The sequence below is a fragment of the Rhea pennata genome, chromosome 1, assembly GCF_028389875.1.
Source record: "Rhea pennata isolate bPtePen1 chromosome 1, bPtePen1.pri, whole genome shotgun sequence".
Taxonomy (NCBI): domain Eukaryota; kingdom Metazoa; phylum Chordata; class Aves; order Rheiformes; family Rheidae; genus Rhea; species Rhea pennata.
Window position 1 is genome coordinate 126,254,437 of NC_084663.1, and position 18,833 is coordinate 126,273,269.

General features: G+C 34.4%; 1 protein-coding gene across 1 annotated transcript in view; it reads left to right on the forward strand.

Moving 5' to 3' along the window:
* Nucleotides 1–18,833, forward strand: part of CFAP47 (cilia and flagella associated protein 47) — a 362,418-nt gene that overhangs the window by 331,619 nt on the left and 11,966 nt on the right. The window contains exons 62-64 of the mRNA XM_062577000.1: nt 6,792–6,963; nt 8,429–8,590; nt 17,840–18,008. Of these exons, the coding sequence (XP_062432984.1) occupies nt 6,792–6,963; nt 8,429–8,590; nt 17,840–18,008 (503 nt within the window). The remainder of the gene's footprint in view (nt 1–6,791; nt 6,964–8,428; nt 8,591–17,839; nt 18,009–18,833) is intronic.

Sequence of the window (18,833 nt, forward strand, 5' to 3'; positions counted from 1 at the left end):
CAGTATATGCTAACAATGTTGGAATCTAAAATAGTTTTTAGTTAGTTTTAAGAATGAATTTGAAAAAGAAAGAGAGTGATAAGTGTATAGAATGTATTACAAAATGCTTGAAGATTGACCATGTAGGTGTGATGAGTGATTTAGAGCAAAAGTACTGGTGTGCTCTTACCTCTTCTAGGAAAAAATACAGAACATCCCTTATGAGTTAGATCTTTCCAATATATATTTGCTGATGCAAATGATAAAAAAGAAAGGCTGAAAACCTCAAGGGAGGGGCCAATAGCCGTCACACTGTCGTATATAAAAAGCCTGAAACAAAATCCTAGTCATTGCAGCATAACTTCAAAGATCTTGTGGCCTATCTGTAAATACACTGCTACTATAAAGGAATCTGAAGGAATTTGCTTGCGTTGGAAGTGGGTCTTCCAAATGCCCAGCATAATTTTTTTTAGTCAGTGCTTTAACTACTACATGAATTAAAGTACTCAGACATCATCATGGTGAGTGCAGTGGAGAAACCTGTTGTGAGATTAATAATTTTGTTTTCAGTTTAGCTTTTGTGTGGGCTGTCACACATTGAATGGTTATATTAAAAGACATCTTGAGTTGCTACTGTTTTCAAGGAGTAGCATTCAGAAGGAGCCAAAGGAGTCAGGATACCATGGGAAAAAACTAATGTCTTTTTGAATTGACAGTACATCATAACATATGTTCATGAGGAAGCTGTTCTGAGTTTGTTGATGGCCGGGTATGGTTGCACAAACATTTCTAGCTGCAAAAAACACTTTCCTTCTTTGCAGATTGCAACAAACTTGCTCCCATTAAAGAGCAATGGTACCTCAAGAATATCTGTCATCCCATCTGCCTCAGTCTGATGAGGTATGGGTATGCTGAAAGTTCTCTAGGATATCCTGCATACCCTGAGTGAATTTGAGCCTTTTGCCCTTTAAGGCCAGAAAAAAGCATCGTAGAAAACTTGGCCCATGTTCTCTACTGGAGGCAAGTTGTCGTGATAGTACTGAGGAAATACTGACTCTTCATGCCAAGATTTCTGTGCCATGCTAAAACTTACATTAAAAACATATGTACTTGAAACACCTTCTTTTAACATATAGAGGCTAGGTTCCAGGAAACCTTTTCCATGATTCCCGTGCTTTATCATCATCTTCTGCTGCTCAGATAAAGAAAAATCACCTGAGATCGTCCAGAAATCCCTTTCCCTGCTGTCTCTCCCCCTTGCCCTGAGAGGAACGGACAATTCAGCAGAGGAGCAGAGGGCTGCCAGTCTGAGGCTCTGAGGAGTGCTTCTTCAGGCCTCTTACCTTCAGCTTCAGTCTTCTCTATTGCCACTGACCAGATAGATCCTCTGGGATGATCCCTTTGCTTATCCTGAGGTTTTTGTTTCAATTTACTGTGCCAAATTATATGAAAGCCATGAAAGAAAAACTGTTTAAGAGGGAAGAATGTGGGTAAATGTAATAAAAAGTGAAGTAGTTAAAGGAGTTTCAGAGAGAGAGAATGTGAGGGAACTAGCTGAAAGAAAGAATGCAAAAATGTATGAAGAGCAATAGATACTAGATGCAGACAGTGTATTTCACATACATTGGACAAGCTGCCCATTCATTCACTAAAAGATGCAGTGTTTTAGAGAAGGACTTTCTACGGCCTTACATTAGAAATCTACTTTTAAAAAGTGTTTTGAAAAAGAAAATGGTAGCAATCAAAAAAAAAAAAGTAAGCTACAAAGAAAATTTAGGAAAGAAATTTTAAAGCTGTTTGCTGGGAAAGTAGGCACTGGGAAGTATGGTAAAAAAATAAAAAAGATGTGGCTAGGAGTGGAATTTTGCAGAGCTTTGAACGCATAGATGAAAAGTTTTAGCTAACTATGGAAAGAGAAATAAATGTGCAGGGAAGAGATATAAAGACATACGTGCAGAGCTGTGCTGACAATTTCCTCAGAATTCCACTGAGGATCAATAAGTATTTTAGTATATAGCAGAAGCAGATCACTTACATATCCATTAATTTTTTTGTGCTTAAGGTAGTTCGGTGTCTAGAATTTAACAAAGTAAGTGATGTTATCTGTACTGATATCTTATAATGCTCTCCATACGGCGGTTTTGTATGAAGAACTTCAGTGAAAGGCCATATTCAGTTACAAACAGGTCTTTTGTTGTCCTTTTGCTCTTTGCTTATTCTGCTGCTATTAACCTGGAGTTACGATATTTCACAGTGGGAAGTAGATGTTTACTTTTCAAATGAGATTCATTTCTCACTGCCTGGAAGATACTGTCTACTGAAATGTTGGAAGGTTCTTCCCCATCAGACTTCCTTTTATTTTTTTCCTTTTACTCTTCTAACTCACTTTTGCTACTGACTTGAGAAAAGCTGTATTGAAACCAGTTAATCTAAGGTCATTTATTTATATTTTTATGCTATTCCTTAATCCAAGTCATTTATTCTCTCTGTTTCTGCTTCCACTCTTAAGACATAACTATACTTATGTTCAGTTTCCCCCCTGCCTGCTGTGTTCAGATGGGATGCGTGTGAAGATTCCTGGAAGACAGTGGAGGAGCAGGAAAAGGACAAGTGTCAGGCCAGAGTTTGAATGGGGTTATGAAGAAAGCTATTTTACGAGGTTTAGAAGGGCAGCATCAGATACAAAACATCTGATAGATATGATTGGATAAATTCTGTACCCATAGTTTCTCTTTTACTTGCTCTGTTGAAGAGGTAAAGAAAGCTTTGTTTCGAATCTGAGGAGGAGCCAGGGCAACAACTGATACTTAACCTGGGAGAATTAGCAGGACTAGGGGTAAAAACCGTGAGAGAATGCAGTATGTTTACATCCAGCACCAGATAAAGTAATTTACCTGGCTTTTGAAAAGCACAAAGCTGCAAGTTTATGAATAGCTGGGCTATCATTGTGCGTTCGCATCCTGCGACTGTGCTGACCTCCTTTATTCAATGACTGCCGTAAGATCGCAGCTGGCTGAGTGGGAAGGCCGCTTGTATGAAGTGGCTCTCTATCTCTCTTCTGTTGCATCTACCCAAAGTAAGAAAAGCCTCTGTAATGAGGACAATCAATTTTACATTCTGAACCTCTTTCTATCACTCCTCCTGTGTCACTAGAAATTGGGGACAGTGTGAAGGCTAGGAGCATCCCTTAGCAGGGTTCTCTTCTCTAGTCACCAGGTGCGCTGCAGGTTCGGCGTTCCTTGCAGAGTGCTCAGATGGCTGGATCTCATTTGGGAAGCCACAGAAAGACTGCAGCCTCACAGGCCCCTTTCTATTGGATTTTTATCATCAGGAAACATGTTATTTAATGAGCTGGTCTTCAGTGAGGTCAAACACTTCTTCACTTTTCAGAAATATGAGAGAGGTGCACAAAGCTTCTCTAATGACAGCGTGAAGCTCTTTTCCAGGTCAGATATATCCAGTGGGCCTTTCACAATACCGTCTATAGGGATTAGTCCCAGCACTGTCTTTATAATTAGCTCTTAGCATGTTAACTTTTCTACTGAGAAGTCAGTAGAAAAGTCAGTTTTATTTGTAGATGTATGGTATCTATTAATTAGTTTTACAGTAATCCCTAACAGTCACAAAAATTCACATTTTTCTAAATTGTCCTCTCATAATGTAAAAACATTGAAGCTTCCACATTATAAGTCAAAAAGTAAATAAAACAGAAGTGGTCTATTTCCTTTCATCTTCTTGGAAGTCATAAAAACCACAACAAATCCTCAGCAATTTAATTCTAGTGCTTTTTGAGAAGTAGCCTTGCTAACACTTGAGAATACATGACAGTCATACACAAAAGTACATAGCTCAAAACTCTTGTTGGGAGGCAGGCCTTCAAATTGAAAAATTTGAAAGTAATTCTTATAAAGCTGCGTACATAACTGTTACCTAGAAGCGTACTAACTTTTGGAAGTCTTTAGTCACTGAAAGGAAAACACTATTTAAAAAAGATTTATAGCCTTTCAGAATAAGAAATGTTTAATGCTTTACAAAATTCCACTTAAAATTACCTCAAAACCATATTCTTATTCACTTCTTATATAAATAATGCATAGTAATGTTTGGGAAATACGACGAAATAATATTTTTTGCAGTTCGAATTTTGTTCCTTAGGTCTAACCAGCTGTACATAAATAAGCACTGTATTATATCTTTATCCCATTGTTTGGATTGATAAATATGTGTATTTTAAGATAAGTGTGAACTACTGCTGCTGTTCTGTTTTCAAAACAGAGGCAGATTAATTGGGATGTACGTTACACCTGCATGTCTATTCTACAATTTGCATTAGATGAAATAACAGTTGTACCTACACTAAAATGGTGTATTTAAAAAACAAAGCTAGTGAACACTAGTATACAAAGTGCAGGGCTAAAGGTTCAAGGCATATTAGAACAATATGCAATACTGTGTTTGGCATTACTTTAAAGATAATGATAATTCTGTCTCAATTTTTATTTATTTTGCCATTTTAATTGAAACTGGGATTTTTGGAGTCAATAGAAGTCTAAACATTTGACAATTTGGGTACATTTTTAGCAATGTTTAACAACTTTTTTTTTTTTTTTTTTTTTTTTTTTTTTTGCCTTCAGCAGCCGTCAGTTTGTTTAGCAGCATGTGTATTATAGAATTGTCTGAAACAAATATTAACATATTCACAAAGGCTTCCTATAATATGGTAATATGGTAGTCTTTAGGGTTTGCAGTGCTGATGAAAATATAATTACATTTTTCTATTTTGAACAGCCCTAAACTAGATCTGCAGTGTAGATTCACAACCAGCTATGGGACCTGCATAATGAAGCTTTCAGATATTTTCATTTGCTGCTTAAAAATGCATTGTTTTTCCGTGGGTGTTGTGAATGTTAAAATATTTTAAATAAATGCTTACTATGAACATAGAACAGGTTATAAAACAGTCCAGAGCAGAAAAAATATAATATTTAATTGCTTATGACTAAAAGGCACTATATAAATATGTGAAACCAAAACCAAATTTCTTCAGATACTAAAAGTGCCAGGTAATTCACGATATTTTCTTCCTAGCATCTGAACTATAAAATAAACCTTTTCTGAGCAGTGTGGTGGATTTAACTGCTGAAAGAAACATCTGCTCAACAATTGCAATTTTCCCACTGTGGAATGCTCCAAATGATGTCATCTTTTCTCTCGCATAATAAGTTAATTTTTATGCCTAAATCTTTGTGTTTTGGCATTTGTATAGGGTGACTATTACAAGCCGTGTGCTGCCTTGAATTCTAAATGCATGGCATGAACATTTTATTTTGAAGACAGAGCAAGAAGTGCGATTCTTACATTAACAGCAAAACATGGAACAATGTAGTATGAACCTAGGAATTTTATAAACTGTAGTAAAAATATTTGTCTTTAATTTCGTTATAATAAAGTATGTGTATAATAACAAAGTACAGTTATAAAGGATAGATCAATATGTGGAAATCCTGTTTTCAGTATTCAGTATCTACTATGACAGATAATCCTCTATGTTGGTGATAATGTTTTGCTTACATCTGTGAAACTTGTACATCTAGGATAAATCTTCCATACATCTGTGTAAAAAATGTACTTTAAAGAGTCAGGAGTGATTCAGTATAAGCTCTGACAATTTTTAAGATTAATCTAAGCCATGTGTTACAAAAGTATTGGCAACAAAAGTTAAAACTTCTTGTTAGTTAATGAAAATAGTTAGTGAAAAGGAACTTTTACATTTAAGCAAAGAAGGGGCTTCAAGCATAGGAAGGAATCTCCATACTCCAATTTAAACGGCTTTACAGATAGGCAAAACTGAAATAAGCTGTTGTTTAGCTATCTCACAGTGCATTTTTTCGTGGAGATACAGTATTTTATGGAAAGAAATATATAGTCTGTATTTTAGCATTCCAAATCAGAAGGCCCTAGGAGGTAACCTTGAACCTGATTGACAGTCCATAGCCAGTATATAGATGGATGCATAAGCAGGAGTTCTGCACTGTGCATTGCCCTAGCCTCCGCAAAGTCAAAACGTATCCTGAGGTAGATGGTCATAGTAAAATGAAATCTCCTGTAACATTCAGTGATGTTGTTAAAAGATTTTTCATCTACAGGAGGTAAAACTTTTAAATAGATTGGAAGCGTAAGATTCTATTCCTCGTAGTAATTTAGTTCCTGTCTGTGCACAAATTACTAACGCATACTGATTTTTTTCTATATTCTTTATTATTGCTGGAAGAACCATTTAATTCAAGAAGCTCAGCTGTTTATTTTTATGTCATTATTACTTGACCTTTCCATAGCTACCAAAGGGAATAAGAGAAGAGGCTGCTAGCGAAACCTTTGCTATTTTTCATTGCAGTGACTGTTTCTCAGGCTGGCAGCCATCAGTGGCACTGATGTGGTTAATGACAATTTTCTTTGACATTGACCCAGTGGAATTAGTCACAAATAGTACCACATTCTTGCAATTTATATTTGGCTGATGAACTAGAAATATCCTACTATACTGTGGCAGTAGGAGCCAGAGCAATGTTACTGTTATTGTTAACCTCTCCTAATTCTTCCAGCTTCCATTTTGCCTGAAACTGTATAGCCAATTATATGAAATTGGAAGATTTTGCTATGGAATCAGAAGCAAATCAGTCAAGTTTTGGATAATTGCTAGTTTTACTCATTTGTCACTTTTAATAAGAAAAGCTAGAAATGTAACTACTAGCCAGCCAAATGTTTGTGATTTGAATATACACAAATTGATCATCTACTATTATATCGTTTAGGTTTTTCTACAACAGTGGAATTTCTGTATGAATTGCAATATCAATCAGATAAAATTAAATCTCAGCTTGACTCTTTGGTGGGTATACATCTGATACAAAAAGAACGAGATACAGAGTCCGGAATTATAACACTGATCTTTAATATAGTGTTTGCACCAAACAAACCGATGAGGTAAGTCCCTGTTCTTTATTACTAACAGAGCATGCAATAAGATCCTATCTGATTAAGCTTATCTGAGTAAACACCTCCCTGCACTATTTTCTTCACTCTGTTTTCCCCTCTGAGATCTATTATTTTAGATTTTCTTATTTACTGCTTCTCATTATGATATCTTTGGTATTAAAACTGACAGTGTTTCTTTTTAATGCCTGCTAGATGGTTCTGTTGAGTTACTGCCCTATTCTGTGTGTCCATTAATTTACTTCTAATCACTGAAGTATTGAAAGTGTTAGAGCCTCAAATGAAAATTACTTGTTCTCAAAGTAAAGCATAGACACAGGATGGCCTGTCAGCCATCAGAAAAACTTTTCCTAGACAAATCTGTGAGAATATTCTTTGGCGGGGGGGGTAGTTTAATTTGAAATGAGTCTGCAGTTTCTCAGTAACAATGATTGACAGAAAAATGGTCCCCTCTTCTACAGCTGTGATGTGAAAAATGGTTGTTTTGCTTTGCTTTAAATTAGTACATCCCATCCCTTTAAAAAGCAAATGTGAAAGGGACATTCTTTTGGGGAGAAATTGCATCTTCCTTTGGATGAAGCCAAGGATGCATGAAGGACATGCTTTCCTGAAGCTTCTTTCAAGGAAGTGCAGGCAAAAGAGACATTCGGAGGTTGGACGTTACCAGGAAGAGGAGAGCAGACACTGCCAGATCTCATGGGTAGCATGCAAAGAGGGTATTTTTAGGATGCAGAAGGGGAGTGCATTTGCAGTAGTTGAGAAAGTTATTGCAGTAACCTAAGAGCAAACCTCTAAGAACGTCTATCCACCCATCTCCATACAGGTCAGAGTGGAGATTTGTTTATAACCCTTTTCTATTTCTATTCTGTCCCCCCTCTTCTCCCTTTTTTTTATCTTTATGTAGCTGAGACCTATCAAGCCTGGTGTAGAAGACTGAAAGGTTGCAATTAAATTAGTTTCTTTATCATTCAAATCTACAGCACTCATTCTCTTTTAGACAATCCAAGGACATCAGAGTCTGGCATTTTCTGAAAGTACATAGACCTTAGTCAAATCTATTTGGTTCTAATATGTACTACTAACATGTTCTGGATTAAATTCTCCTATAACATCAGAATAAATAAACAATAACCAGTAAGAAAAAAAGGAGTTAAATCAGAGTAAACAGAAGAAGAATCAAATCTCTTGGCTATGACCATCATTTTGCTTTCATATTATGTCCTGTCTTATACTGCAAATATCCAGTGCTATTTAGCCTACATTCCAGTCTAAAGTACAAGTGATATATACTATGCCATATAAAATTAAAGACATATTCCAATTTAAAGCTGTCTGCACTTTCATTTTACTGACATATAGTTCTGTGCACACAGAAGCTTATTTTGGACATTAGTTTACTCAGTTTATATTTTATTATGCTGTTCTAGTCAATGTTTTTTTTAACTTAAATTCTAAGGAATGCAGCAACTCTAGTAGTACAATGTGCTACAGGAGGAATCTGGAAATTTCCAATACTGTTCATCGCAATGGAGCCAGAAGTGGATGATGTTATCAACATTGAAGCAGTTGGCCTAAATAAGGAAACTATAGTTGGCTTTAAGCTTACAAGCCAGACAAGGTAAAGATACTTATGATAAAGTATTTATGCAATTTTCTGAGGATATAACCCATGCTCAAATGTGTCAGATAGGATAGATTTGGGCAACAGAAACATAACTGAGCTCCAGCTATCTCAGAAATAAATCATTACAAGTGCTGCACTGTATAGGTAATGAGTAGTGGTTCTGAAGCTGTACTATAAGAAACAGAAGATGTTCTACACATTAGTCTGTAGCTGCCAAGAGAGAATTGGTGGAGTAGGTCCAGATGCTTATGTTATTTTGCCTAAAATACTTTTGGGTGTTAAAATACATAATACAATGCTAAGGAAGTTATGTCATGATATTAAAGGCTTACTTTACAGAACATATACAGAGCTCTAACTAAATGTTTTTACTAATTTATTTAACTAAACTGATTGCTTTTCAAAATACTTTATACATAAAACATTCCAAAAAGCATCTGTATTGTGCTTTAAAAATTTTAAAATGTGCCATTCTTTTTAAAGTATTCATGTTTTCTCATATAGGAATGTTATGCATTCTTTTTTACTCTCCGCTTTCATTAGATAAACTAAATCTGTCAGAGTCTTCAGTATTTTATTACTGGTCCACAAATGCTCTTTTTTAAAAATCTTGTAGAAATCTCTGTTAGTATAATTGTAATATACTTTTCATTTTCTTAGAGCTGCATAATCTAGTAACCCTGTGCTGAATCTCAAGGATTCCATTGTGTTTAGAAAAGCTTTAAAATAGTGAACAGTGAACTTGAAGGACAATCATGAGGCTTACACTTTAATTACCTTATGGAAGTTATAAGGCTTGCTGATTTTTTTTTTTTTTTTTTTTTTTACTTTGTATCTACCAAGTGTACCAGATGCTGTGATTGATAACTAACTTTCATTGTAGATGCATGCTTCTGTAGCATCCCCACACAGAAAGAAGTTTCCTTGGTTCTTACTGATTTTCTAAGAGATTATTTCCAAAAGCTTTGCATTGGAGATGGGCAGTTATTCCAGCTTTCAGATGGCTGTCAGTGATAATAATTCATGAAAGACCCTGAAAAAGGCTCCTACTGCCGTATTCAAGTTAACAGCTTCAGTAGAATGGGCTGTTTCAGGGACAAAAGTGAAGCAATTGCTCTGGCAATACTGTAATCTACTGGTAGGTGTTTGATAGTAGTGAAGAGACCTAATGTTCTCAAAAAAATTATTATAAAGGCTGAATCATTACAGTTATATATAGAAGGAGCCTTGGTGGAAGACATTCTCTTTTTCCCTCAAAAACATTCAATCTTTATTTTATATAACAAGGGTTCTCCCATACACATTTTACATACAAAATGTAACGCTTTCATGTAATGAATATGCTCTATACTGTAAATTGTACCAACAACTGCTCTGTAAGTTTTGTATTGCTTTATCTTATCTTTGATTTACTTAGGGTCTTTTGGTGGTGAAGAGTTTGTCATGGAAATAGAGCACTCAGCCAACTGAATGTAGCATTCAGGATCTGTAGTTTGAAAACAATTACACAAGAAACTTGTGTATTAGATGTAATTTAATACTTGAATAACTCAAATGTCTTAGATTAAAAATAAAGCCATAAAATATTAAAATATGGATTAAAAGGTTTCATTTGAGATACGGAATATCATCATGTAGCTTTTTCCGGAAAAAAATGGTCACCACTTTGGGTTTTTTCCTAAGTGAAGAGTTAGCAGCCCAATCCAATGGAGAATCAGTTGTGGTGCTTTAAAAGAGGTGAATCTCTTTCCCTTGCATATTTATATATTTTCTATCTTCTTTTCTTATGAGTAGTACCTCATTGCACTGGTTCTTTGAATGAGAGTAACTGGAGGGGAAGCGGAGAGGTGTTTTCTGTGTGGCTCTCTAGAAAGCAAATCCACAAGCGTGTCTTTTTCTGTTTTTTCTATCTGTAGGGCAGAGTGGTTGCATGGCATCACTAAGAAGAGCAGTACATCTTTTTTGGGATGGCAGGGTTCATAGTGATGCAACAACAACAAAAAAAGGGAACTACTGACAAAAAAAGGACAGTATCTTATTAAGGACATAATAGGATTCTCTTGTGTATACCAATTTAATTGACAAGCGTTAGTGACCCAAGAAACAGCTTTGATGCTGTCTACCAAGCTTTAAGGTCCATGATTTTAGCGTACTTTCTTTTTGTTTCCTTTTACATCTTTTTTTCTCTAATTCCCTCCATTCCCTGCAAAATACTCAATGCACAAGAAATACTTAAGAGTAAATCAATGATTTTCCAATTTAACCATAACTACAACTGATGTAGTTGCTTCAGAAATAACGTTACAGTTACAAATAGGAGGAGAGTTGCTATACTCTTCAAAGTGATTTATAATATGAAAATCCATGCAAATATATAATGCATTCTCCTTTTAATAAATTTAAAATAGAGATACACTTACCTCTAATGACCAATATCTGCTCATATCTGCTTCAGTGAATAGTGAAAGACACTGAGAATCCAGGCACATACTTTTGTTGTATGAAGAAAATTCAAATATATTTTAAAAATTGTCTACAGCTAGAACAATTGTGATGTATGAGTAGTCCAATATTTTACTTTCAGCTTAACAAATTCAAAAAGGACATACTGTTGGGTGCTTTTTGTAATGGCATTAAGATTGCTTAGAAACAGATAAGTAGATTTCACTTGTTAAATACAAAAAAAAATCTACCATTTTATAACATTCATAGATGACCTTTTTTGGTATTTGTCATAAAGGTAAGCTTAATTCAGCACCACTGAAATCACTGGCAACATTTCCAGTGAAGTAGTTGGCTTTGGAGCAAGGCTCTAGTGTTTGTTTTTACATTAATGTTTGTTTTAGAATCGAATGTATTATAGAATGCCAATGTAAAATGATGTATGTAAAGACAGCAATAAAGAATATCAAAAAAGAACCAAAAAAGAATAGATAAAATATTATCCCTCTAAAAAAAAGTTAAAGATATTTGTTTGATATGCATCTTAAAATATTAATCTTTTCTTTTTATGCTGGTCTCTATGTATTTGAAACAGAGTATAAAAATTCTGAAAGTGATACTGTGCTTAAGAAACGCTTAAATGCTTTTACATTTACTTAATACAAAAGTTTAATAATTTTGCATTTGGTTTACTGAAAATAACTTATTTTTTAATGTATTTTTAATCAATTATATTTTGGGATCAGAACAATTTTACCAATAGAGAACTGTTTTCTGGAGAATATTTACTACTAGGTATTCTAGTACAGCTGCAGCTGGATTTATTTCTTCACGTTTCTATTTAACGTGAAGTTGCAGCAGAATGTTGCCTCACTTGTTTTTCAGTGCAGATTCTTCTGTATTTCAATGTGTAGGTAAAAATATATGAACATTACTTTCACTTGAAAAGGTTTGGTAATTTACATTAATTTTGAATGTTCAGTCAAAGCAGTGAATAGTTCTCTCCTGTTCATTCTATCTGTTTAATTCTCATAATACATAACCTCCTTCCTCTGAAGTAATTCTAGCTTTTCGTCACTATCTTACCTGTCACTGATAGTTTTAATACCTGAGTATTGCTATCCCTATGCAATCAAATTTTATCCATCCTCCTCTTCCACTCCAACCTTTCACTCCAAATCTGTGTTTATCACAATCCAGAGATTTTTTTGCATTAAGGAAACTTCTCAGATGAACTCGGACTATGCTTCAGAAAAGCATACTTAGTCAGTGCCAGCTATCACAGAAGCCAAAAAGATGGTATCAGTATAGTCTCCATAGAGTGGCATATGCATAATCCAAAACTCCACCAGGTTATGGAAACAAGGCTAGAATAAAAAGAGAGCAAAAATAGATGGACTGGGAGAAGACAGAAAAGCTGAATTTAGGCTTTAAAGTGACTGCATATGCAGATTCAGTTATGTTAACCTACATTTCATGTTTTGTACACTGAGGTGGATATGTTTCATCTCTGCTCATTTCCTAGTGAATAGAATAAATGTTCTGTAACGAAATTCCTTGATCACAAAAAGTTAATTTTAATGCTATCTGAAGAATAGCAAGCAATCATTTTTTCCTGTATCTTCCATAATTCTAAAGGGGAAAACAAAAATTATTTTAAAGTTACAACTTTGAAAAATATTTCTGTTTTTCTGTAATTACTGCTGTATTTCATTAGAACTACCAGGAGCTAGAATTATGTATGCTGCAAACAAATGCATTCATTAAGTTCTCAACACACTTACTCTCCCTTATATATTGCTGCGCGTGTTATAGTCCTGGATTCCTATATCAACCTGATTGTTACCAGTTCTGTGAAATTCTACCATTAATCTAAAGATGTAATTAGAGTACTTTGTCTTAGTATCTCCCTTGTAATGGCAGCTGCACAGTACAGATATTGACTAAGCTCCATTTTTGGAGTCTGAATGTAGATGACATGGTGGAAAATGTTGGTAATGATATGCATGCAGCAGTTTCCAAAGAGTGATGACCGTCCATCTTAGCAATATGACACTTGAGGTTTAACATATTTAGCCATGAGCCATATAGCCATATTATCAGAACCTCTTCTAGCAAGAAAAGCCACTTTATGAGTCTGCCTATGTAGTACATCTTGGTATAAAGAGAGTAAGATTTTCTAGAGACAAGAATCACAGCTCCTGCTTTTTTTTACGTGTAGGCATCAAAAGTGATGTTATATTTGGAAAAACATACCCTTCAAGTCATTTTGTCATGCAGTATTTCTTCATATTTTTCAAAGTCTTCAAATTCTTAAGCAGTTTTTCCAAAGCTTTACAGTTGTAAATGATGTGGACATCTCTTCTGATGTCCAGTATTCAGGTATTACAAGTTGCTTTTGGTATTCACATAAACAGTTATGAGAAATTCTCATTCTTTCCTTCCTGTCATTTTTTTATTGAAAAATAACTGTCTAAATCATGTCAACTATAAGTAATAACTTTAGAGAATTTCACAATTGTATACTGCTAATGAGCGTATAGAACTTGCCTATGTAATAACTAAAATCTTGTGCGTTTTCCAGCAGGTGTTAACTACAAATTACAGAAAGTAAGTTTAGTTATTATTAACTATTTTTGAAAGCACAAGGCAGCATTTTCAAACAGTTATGTACTTCACAGATGAATAGTTTATGGTATTCTTTTTTTATGGAAAAAAATACATTTGGTCAAAAAGCACCCCACATTGCTTTTTAAGTATGGTTTGCAAAATACTGAGTTTTGTAAAGAGTATATTTCTAAATTGCTGTAGGAATAGTTTAGTATTTCACTAGATTGAGGAAGAGAGGAGCAAATAAATTTTAAGCCTTAGTGTAATAAAGACTTAATTATATTTTCAGCTTTATAAAATAGATTTTCTGGGCCAACGCATATTTTATAAGCGTTGTAGTGAGATCTCTGTGGGATTATAGTTTTTTTTTTTTTTTTTTTTTTTTTAATTGAAGACATAAGGTGCTATTTGTTTTCAAGTTACTGGTCTAAAAATTATCTAACATGAGAACACTGGCTAGCATAAAGTGCTATTTAAAAATAATGTGAAGTGAGGATTAAAGAAGTAATTATAATTACATCTATTAAACTAGCTCCATTTCTGCTCTTCCTATTGTCATGATTTTATTTCCTAATTATTTTTTAAATTCAATTTAATATTTACTCTTGTTAATTCTTTGAATAAGGAGAGAGGTCATATGTCTGACAGCAATATCCAACCATTAGGAGAGTAGTTATAGAACTCACAGATGGGAAGACGCATGTGTTTCTCAGGTTTAGATGGCCTCTGAGTTTATATTTACTAATTCATTTGTGTTTGATTTGTGCGTGTTTTCAAAACCCTTCTCTGCATATCATTCACCTTTTATCAGTTATGTCTATACCTTGACTTTAACAAAATCCTTCCTGGAAACATACAGAATGCCTCATCCCCATCCTTCCTGGCTGAGAAATTAGAAGTCAAAATGACTTCAGAGCTGTTTTACCTGGAGCAGTAATCAAAGAGCAAAGGAACAATTAGTTTTTTTTTTATCATTTTAAGCAATATAATTATTAATTTTTAATTATATGCTAAATAAATAGACACTGAAAGCTCTAATGCTAGAAATTGGGGTGCTATTTTGGGGACTTTGGGGATCTCTAGCTTCCTCTGTACTATATAGATGATGACAACAAGAAGACATGCTGGCAAGCTACCCAGGATACCAACTAGTCTCCCTGACATGAACATCAGTGAAAACGCCACTTGATTTTTCTTGTGTAGCTATCTTTGGATATATTTTTAACAGAAAAATCCCTGATTTATCAGAATTAAAGGCACTGTGAAAGGTTCTTGTTTCTAACTGTAAGTTTTTAATTGCTAGTTCTTGTGCCAATAGCCGTATCTGCCTCAGCATCTCTTTTGGCCTACCATATTGTGACGATACTTTTAAATTAACAGAATTTCTGTTTTCCTTATATGGACAGAGCTTCTGCTTCAAGGGACATTTTGTGTTCACTCATCTGCTTTAAACTGCTGGAAGAGAAAGGAAGGGAGGGGAAAGAAGAGGAAAAGAAATGAGAAAAAAAGAGAAAGATTTTAGGTGTATACATATGTGTGTGTGTGTGTGTGTATGTATTTGTTCATCACACAAAAAATACGGCAGCCTCCTAGTGTCTTTTCTCACTGCTGTCTAGAGGCATGTGGATTTTTTAAAGCTTTTAAATAGTTTTTCTTCAGTTTTCTTTCTGAAAATTAAAATCTGGCAAAGTTAATGCAATAAGATTTTTCTCTGACTTGGCAAATAGGAGTGTCTTGTGTGAATGCTATAGATGAGCTTCTGACAGTTTCATTTTAAACTATCTTGTCCATTTGTCAGGGTTAAAACAATGGTGTTTCCTTTTGTGAATTCTCTAACTGTTTTGAGGAATCATTTCTGGTATTTGAAAAAAGTTACTGTTGCCTTACACTCTGCTAAAATGCAATTTCTACATCAATAACGTCCCTATTCTCTTGTGTCTTGTGTGCATGCAGCCTCTCCCGCTTCACTTAGCCTTTCATCATTAGATATATTGTCTGAGTCGCACTGTTATTTATCTCTTGGTGATACAAAGCATTTATTAGTAGTTGTCATTCCTGACTATCTGGATGCTTTTTATACTTAACAGAAAATAGGCTGAACACAGGAGAGAAAGAAAGCACTGTCTTACAATGTTTCCTAAATTCAAGAGCAATAATGATGGAAGAAGAAGACCTATTTTCAGGTTCCTGAACCATTGATGGCTTAAATATTCATCTCAGATGTTTTTGATGAGTGCTCTACTCTGCTACTCAATATAAGTCTCCTCTTTTCCATCCCTTGCCTGTCTTGCGTGTGCAGGCAGCTGTACAACCACAAAAAGATTACAGTGCAAGTCTGATGTCACGGGACTTGAATTACAGCTTTGGACATTCAGTAGTTTTGACCGTCTTGATGACACCTAAAGGAAAAGTTAAACTAAATCCACTAATGCAGTTGAGTACAATGGCACTGCTAAATAAAATATTCTTCTATATTTTTTTTGAGGAGGCAGAAGATTTTTGGTTTCTATTTTTTGTATTGACTCTGTTTATTTCTACACACTTGTAATCTAACATTTTTTCATGAGAGCATTTTGAAGTTAAGAAAACTTTTTGTGGGAATGTATGCAAAAAGGAGAGCTATTTTTAAGCAACATAACAGACTCAACGTATCACCTACTGTGTAGCACTTGCCCAGGAAATGTGGGACATTTCCATAGAGATATGAATAGTCATAAAATATTAAGTTACACTCCTTTGTATTTTCTTTGAACAGCAATATTATTTCTAGCGTGACAACCCATGAATACATAGACTTGAACATTTTTCCTGTAAGTTTCTGTTAATTTTTCGTTCTTCAAGTTTTATCAACTACAAATGTAGCTCTGAGCATGATACTTGCTCTGCTGTACTGTGTCAGAGTGCTGTAGGTTGTTTTTTGACAACATTATCATATTTCCACCTCAATTTCTTCTCCTTCTGTATATTGACAGCTTAGGTAATATTCATATATTAAAAATACACACAACATAGAATAAAAGTAGTCAATATGCTAGCAGAATGGACTAGACAAATGGGAAGGAAATAGAAGACTGGAAGTGGAAAAGGCCTAGAGGAAAGTTGTATGAGTTGGATGTTAAGGAATTATGGAAAAGAAAGTACAAGATTTGAACATAGGCTAGATGTGACGAGAGAATGAAAGTGAAATATGAGTCTAGATGGTAATGGAGATGTCCTCTGCAACATATGAAAGCACTGAAAGAAGACTACTTGACTGCAAAGTATATAATGTATGCTTTCATGCTGAGAATATGTTTATGGCAAGGAGTCACTGAGGAACTCTGATAGATAGGCTTCATTTTGAGATTGGCCAAAAGTGTTTTGTATCCTCTCCTGTAGTCCCCAGATACTGTTTTTACTGAGAAAACACATTTCCTTTGGGTGCACAAATACTGACATGAAACTTGCTATTAAACAACTTCTACAGTATCTGTGACATAGTTTTTATGAAGCCCAAGACATACAGTATCTGTAGAGGAATGTAATATTTTTATTGCAATATTTTAAAGTGGTTGTTTATAGAACAGAAAAAATTTTGAAAACAGAGATAGAAAACCAGGATTTCCCATATATTCATTCCCATATATTCATTTCAGAACTCCTTCCCATTCTATTAACGCTCTCTTGGGCTGCAAACTCAGTCATAAAACTTAATAAAATGGGTGGCTTGTCAGTTTTATTTGATTAGAGATTAGAAAAACGAAAGTGTCTGAACAGGAAAATTGGATTTTCAGTTTGACATGGAGTTTACTTCTATCAGTATTATTAAAATGAGTAATTTTCAGTAGCAAAACATGTTCCTATGCATAATTTCAGCTGTCTTTACAAGTTGAGTAAAGTGATTCTACTTTTTTTAGTGGAAAATGGTATCATTCTTCTGTAATTAATGTAATATTCATAATAAAAAATTAATATCGGAAGTGGAAGACCTGTAACCAGGTGTCTGTATGAAAGATTATAAATATTTATAAATAAATATAACTAATTACTATAGAATAATTATTCTGTAAGTAACAATGCTATTCTGTAAGCATTCCACAGGCTGCCAAGTTTCCTGATTCACACCACATGGTGGCATAAATGTTTGATTGTAGATAAATTAGTATTAAGATACTGTAAAAAGCACATTATCCTCCTGAGCTTTTTTTGTAGGTACCCAGAGCCATTCACTGCATATTTCCTGGCAGGCAGTGATCCTGAGTTTGTTGTACTGCCGCGAGCTGGAGAACTTCTCCCAGTAGGCACTGTTGGAACCCATATAACAGTCGGATTCAAGCCAAGAATGTACGGCAAGAAGCATAGAGCAATGCTTGTAATTCAGGTAAGTCTTTGTAAATAAAAGATAGTAGAATACCTTCAGGAGTGAAAGCAAAAACACACAAACACACATACTCTGATTTTTTAATTATTTTTCACTATATACAAGAATAAAGCTAAATTATGAAAATTAACTTGTAGCAAGCTCAAGAAACATATTTTAACTTTTTGGTATTCGTTCTTCCTTTCACTGGAGATAGATACTCATATTGGTATACGTGCCCCAAATATATGCACAACATATGAGAGAGATTTTTAACAGAAATTCAAAATAATCATGTTAAGAAATAGTGGAGAAAGTGAGTCATTGAATATGTGAGGTCTAAGCTATTGATTTTACTTCTGTTATACCATATTTGATCAAAGGCACTAGAAGCTAGATACTAAACTGTAGAAGTCAGAATTTCAGAACAGAAATTCAGGAATAACTCTTTAAAAATAAGAACAGAAATAAACAGAAATAAATTTTAATTAAGCAACTTCTGTCAAACTGAAGCTCAGAAAACATATTAGAATCTGAAGACATTTATTCCTAGAGGAGTAAATATTTTCTTATTATTGCAGGAATGGATTTTTAGAAGTGTTTTAAGTCATTCTTAAAAGGGAAACAGTTTAACCAAAGTACATAGTAGGAGCAAACACCCTAAACTTTTGCCAGATGATAGTTTCTACTTCAAACTAGTTCACTGCAAGTTGGCAGTGTTTTTAGGCTACTATAGTAGAGGTGGTTTACTCTATTAGGAGTGAAACAGTAACACTGATTTACAAAATAAGATGGTCAAAAGAGAGTTAGTAAAAGGATGCATGGCAAATGATGGAACTATTTTAT